Source organism: Elephantulus edwardii, unplaced genomic scaffold (genome assembly GCF_000299155.1).
Source record: "Elephantulus edwardii isolate Elephantulus edwardi_28Jun2011 unplaced genomic scaffold, EleEdw1.0 scaffold00559, whole genome shotgun sequence".
Classification (NCBI taxonomy): Eukaryota; Metazoa; Chordata; class Mammalia; order Macroscelidea; family Macroscelididae; genus Elephantulus; species Elephantulus edwardii.
This window is the reverse complement of record NW_006400309.1, coordinates 337062-342856: the sequence shown is the minus strand read 5'-3', so window position 1 is coordinate 342856 and position 5795 is coordinate 337062. Positions and strand designations below refer to the sequence as shown.

The 5795-nt window shown below is 41.7% G+C and overlaps 1 protein-coding gene across 1 annotated transcript; it reads right to left on the bottom strand.

Moving 5' to 3' along the window:
- Positions 1-3443: 3443 nt before the first annotated feature.
- On the bottom strand, positions 3444-4636 carry LOC102857143 (60S ribosomal protein L36-like). The gene is made up of 2 exons (XM_006903309.1): positions 4608-4636; positions 3444-3747 (listed from the first exon to the last, which is right to left on the bottom strand). The coding sequence occupies exons 1-2, from the start codon at positions 4634-4636 to the stop codon at positions 3444-3446; spliced, it is 333 nt and encodes a 110-aa protein (XP_006903371.1).
- Positions 4637-5795: the final 1159 nt, after the last annotated feature.

The following is a 5795-nucleotide window of genomic DNA, read 5'->3' as shown; positions in this document are numbered from 1 at the left end:
GGGTCATGGGTCAGAGCTGCAGGGGTGTGTCCTGATTTTTGCATGTTAACCTTGTATCCTGCCATTTTGCTGAATTGGTGAGTTATGACCAATAATTTTCTTACTGAATCTTCAGGGTTTTCTAAGTATACTATCATGTTATCTGCATATAACGATAATTTTTCCTCTTCTTTGCCAATTTGGATAAATCTTATTTCCTTCTCTTGTCTTATTGCTATTCCTGGAGGGACAGCGTAAGAGAGGAAGACCCTGGATGAGATGGATCGATTCAGTGGTTGAGGTAATGGGAGTAGGTGTGTCAGAGACAGTGAGGTTGGCACAGGATAGAACAGGCTTTAGGGCTCTTGTACATAGGGTCACAGACAACTCGCCTGCACATAACAACAACAACAATAAGGCTTTCAATACAATATTGAATAGAAGAGGTAATAATAGGCATCCTTGCCTAGTTCCTGTTCTCAGAGGGAATGCCTTTACTTTCCCTCCATTGAGAACAAAGTTTGCTCCTGCATCAATTGATAGGATCATGTAGTTCTTGTTCTTTGCTTTGTTAATGTGATGAATTACATAAATTGTTTTCCTTATGTTGAACCATCCTTGCATACCTTTTTATGAATTCCACCTGGTCATGGTGAATTATATTTTTGATCTATCTTGGATTCTATTGGCGAGGATTTTGTTCGGTATTTTTGCATCAATGTTCATGAGAGATATGACCTATAGTTTTCTATTTTGGTAATGTATTTACCTAGCTTTGATATCAAGGATATGTTTGCTTCATAGAATGAGTCTGAAGAATTCCATCTTTTTCTATTTTCTGAAATAGTTTATGTATGATTAAGCGACAGTTCTTCTCTAAATTTTTTATAAAATTCACTTGTAAAACCATCTGGTCCAGGGCCCTAGTGCTTTTCTTGACTGGAAGTTGATTTATTACCTTTTCAATTTCTTCTTTTGAAATTAGTCTGTTCAGGTGTTCAGTTTTGGTTTGTGTCAGTTTAGGTAGGTTGTGAATTTCTAAGTATTTGTCCATTTCCTCTAGATTTTCATATTTGTTTGAATATAGTTTTTCCATAATATTCCATTGTTAGCCTTTTTATTTTAGTTAGTTCTGTTGTGACATTGCCCTTTTCACTTTTTCATTGGATTATTTGTGTCTTTGCCTTCTTTTCCTTTGCTAGTTTTGCTAATGGTTTGTCTGTTTTGTTGACCTATAAATCTAAGGCCTTTTCCATTAATGTCTAAGCATTTTCATCAAGTTAAATGCAAAGGGTATAATTTCAGTATATTATACAAACTGACTTTCAAAAAGTATAGCATCTTTCTGAATCCACTGATTGTAAATGCATGTCTGTCTGATGCCTATCTCATTCATAAAAAATTTTGGAAAATTTTTCTTTAATAGTAAAAATTTTGCATTGTTATTTTATCTCCTTATACTTTTATTCTGTTTCTTCCAAAGAATTATATACTAATGAAATGCATTTCTTTTTTTAGTCTCTGGGTAGTACAAATGGTTAATGTGCTTGACTGCTAACTGTAATGTTGGTAATGTGAATCACGCAGAGGTGGTGCAGAAGGCCTGGCAGTCTACTTAAAAACCACCAGCCATGGGAAACACTGTGGAGCATGGTACTCTGACACACTTGGTGTCACCATGAGTCAGAATCGACTTGAGGCAATTGTTGACTTTTTTGGGGGGGGGTGTTTTGTTTTTTTTATTTTTGGAAGATCCCAAACTCCCTAAAAATTGAACACACATCCTTAACTGTTGACTTAAAAAAATACATTATTGGAGCTCTGGTGGCCTACTGGCAAGAAGCTGCGCTGCAATCCCAAAGGCTTTTAGTTTTAATTCACCAGATGCTCCGTTGGAGAAAGAGGAGCAATCTCCTCCTGTACTAATTGGATCTGCTTTGACGGTACACACTCACACACAAAATAATAATAAATTTTAAAAAAATACATTATTATGGTTGAAAATCTTAATCATTTGATAAAAGTATATAAATATGTATATTTAAATATGGAACAAGTACACCTTAAAATAAGAACATGTGTTACTTTTCTGTGAACAGTAGGCTGTAAAGATTTTTTAAAAATCCTGAATTGAGTTCTTACCAGTAGTGCAATGATTTTTTTCTTTTAATTATCATTTCAGCAGTGTATGAAAAATGTGTTCCACATTTTGATAAATAGTAGCTGTTGTGGTTGTGTGCTGCTGTTGGGCAGCCCCTCATGTGTTACAGGGTGTCGCCATAGAATTTACTTGATGGGAAGCATGTTACCAGGCTTTTCTTCCAAGGAGCTGATGATCAATTCAAACCACCAGGTTTTAGATTAGCCTTTTGCAAGCCGCTTGCATCACACTCAGGTCCTTAAAATTATTATTACGATTTTATTCTTCACTTTAGGAGTTGCCTCGCAAGCTAGCATCTCGATGGCAGTCTCTGGATGGCAGTCACGTAAGGGAAGTTTCTGGGGTCATATTTATTGTGTGTTACTGTTCTTTCCCACCCTCAGAAGTGGGTGGCTGAGGTTCTCCTAACCATTCTGCATGTCCCACGTCTGTAAACCCACCCTATTCTGTTTTCCTGTTTACATGCTTGTAATATACGTTCACTGCAGTCCCCAATAAAATTGAGCTAGATTGACTCTGATCCTCTCCCGGAGTGGGGTGTCTCCATTGTGCTTGCCCTCATCAGGGTGTCACTATTGGTTGCCTGCGAACGAACAACAGCATGACGGCCGAACAGGGATGAACCTGACGTAGTAGTATCGGGTGAGTACCCTCTGTGCTCACTCCCGTCAGGGTTTCTGATGAGTATTCTCTGCACTCACTGTCATCAGGGATCGAATGAGCACCCCTATCCGTGCTCACTCCCGTCAGGGATTGGGTGAGCACCCCTTTCAGTGCTTACTCCCATCAGGGAATAAGGACCTGACTTAGTTTTGGGGACCTGATGTAGTCTTGGGGACCTGACAAAGGCTTAAACTTGATATAGGTGGAAGGGAAGTGACCTGGTAGGTCTACCTTATTGGGTAAGCACCTCTTGCTTAGGTAAAAAGCAAGGGAAAATTCTTTCTTCTTTCTTTTTTCTTTTTTCTGCACTTGCCCCTGTCAGGGAGCAGAGAACCTGACCTAGGTATCAGGCCAGTGCTCCCTTGCTTTAGCAAGGGGAATTCGACAAGCAATTTGATTTGGAAAGCAATTTGAAAGATCCTCAAGTAAAGTGTTTTTTTGTCTTTGTTAGAAAGTTGTTTATATCGCCCCTTGAATTACTGCTGTTCACATCTTTAATGTGCTGACTTGGAGCCCTTCAGAATAGTGAGACAAGATTTTCAACCTTGGAACCTACAATGCCCTTTTCTCTTTTTTTTTTTTGTTTTTGTTGGTTACACTTTATTAAATCAGATGGGTTTGGGGGGACAGTGGGGCGCACTCAGTCCTTCTTGGCAGCCGCCTTCCTCATGGCAGCCAGGATGTTGCTGAGTTTTTTTCGCTTCCTCTTGGCGCGGATGTGTGTCCCCACTCTTTTCTTGATGAACTTGAGGGCCCACTTGTCCTTGGAAACCTGGAGCAGCTCCATGGCACGTTGCTCATAGGGCGCAAAGCCACACACCTCCCGGACCATGTCCCGCAGAAACTTGGTGTGCTTGGTCAGGCACCCGCGGCGGCGGCTGTGCCTCGGCTTGCTCACGTTTTTAGTGAATTTGAGGCCCACGGCCATAGGGTAGCCATGGCTGCTGCACGTTTATGGCTGCCGCGGCGGAAGGCTACAATGCCTTTTTCCAGCAGGAAGTAGCTAAGTGGATGTGGCGCCCCCTTTCCTACTGAAATAGGGTGAAATCTCCCTGGGGGGCGGGGGGAATGACAGGGAATGACAGCAAAGGATATGCTGACAAAGGTGATCAATCAGAACTGGTTTTGACAAAGACTGTGGCACCAATAGAAGAAATGCACCATCAGCTGTTTGTTATGGCAGGAAATCTAAAAAAGCCCCAAAGAATTTATAGACGATTGCACCACCTCTTCTCTAGTTTCCTGAGAAGTAAGGAAAACAAAGCAAGTGGAGACAATATAGAGAAAATCAGTGAAGAAACGGGAAATTCTTAGGCAGAGGTGTTGTGTGATCAGTAAGATGCTGAGTGGAACTCTGACGTAACTGTGTGCTCTGTTGGTGTGCGCCCAACACCTGAATGTCCTTTACACAAGGTATTGTGTGATCAGTGTGATGCTAGCTCTGAGGCACATGTTTCTTTTTGGTGTATATCCCACACCTGAACATCCTTTACAGTGATATCCGTGTGCTGGGAGAGAGTTAAAAGAACTCAGGACAACTGTTAGAGATGATGGAGCTCCTTCTCTGTGGGCGAAGGCACAGCTTGCTGTATTAAGCCTTAAACACTCCTCAAGATTGGAAAGATATGATGGGGGCAGTTTTTATTAAAACCTCCCATATGGGTTCACTGGCAATCAGATACACTTCCTAGTGAGCAACCAATGTGGATCACGTGGCAGGATCCATTAGACTAAGTATGGAAAGGGCCCGATCCTTTACTTTACATTGGGAGAGGTTTTGCTTGTATTTTCCCACAGAACAAACCACATCCTGTGTGGATTCCTGCTCATCATGTCCGATTCCAATCTGCCTACCGAGAAGATGCATTAATTGAGCATCCACAACAAGAAGATGAAACAGAGGAAAAGAAAGTTAAAACCCCGATGCCACAGACACCTATGGCCTGGGACATGCAGAAGGCACTCAACTAACAGACTCTAGACCTTAACCCTAGGAGTGGTATACCCAGTGGTCCGTTTATGACACTGCTTATCACTGTTTTGATCATCAATAGTGCCACAGTAGGAGAAGCTAATCAGGTTTTGTAAGCTTTCGTTTCTTCACCTGCATTTCCTATGTGTACGTGGCTCTCCTCGCTAGCTATATTCATCTCCCAATCCAATCCAGAAATCAAGGTATGGTAATTCTAACCTTTTCTATTATCTCCCCAGTTGTCATTACAAGAGCAGCCATAGACCTCTACACAAGATAGAATGCTCAAGCAGCTGCACTGAATAATCTTTCTACCCTTACAGTCATTGGATCCTCATCCTCCCAAGAAACACCAGAGGCTCTACACCTCTTTGAATTAATTTAAAAGAAAAGGGGAGGATATGTTGGGGAATGTTGGGAAATGTTGGGGAGGAAGGGATGGCCTCTGGCCAGGACAGATTGCCCAAGTTCTGGATAAGTGCAAGCCTCCCAACGGCCTTTAATACGGGGTGGAGAAAGCTCCTCTGTGTTTGGCTGAACTGGCTTGAGAAAGCTCACCACCTGGGAAGTTGGCTGTTACACCCCTTGAGCTGGGTGTAATCCACACGAGGCTGAGGTTCTAACCAATCTGCATGTCCCATATCTGTAAGCCCACCCTATCCTATCTTCCTGTTTACATGCTTGTATATAAATGCACTGCAGTCCCCAGTAAAATTGACTGATCCTCTCCCGGAGAGAGGTGTCTCCGTCGTGCTTGCCCCCATCAGGGTGTCACTGTTGGTTGCTGGTGAACGGACAGCGACACCTGGTTTTTTCTAGTTGCCATTTGCTTGGGTTTGTGTTTTTTTTTCCCCGACCCTTTTATTTTTAGTCTTTCTTTATCTTCACTTTTTAGATGTGTTTCTTATAGAGAGCATATTGATGGGGTTTGTTTGTTTTGGGGTTTTTTTAGCCAATCTACTACTCTTTTTCTCTTCAGTGATTTAAAAATTTACATTCAGTGTGATTATTGAGAGGAAA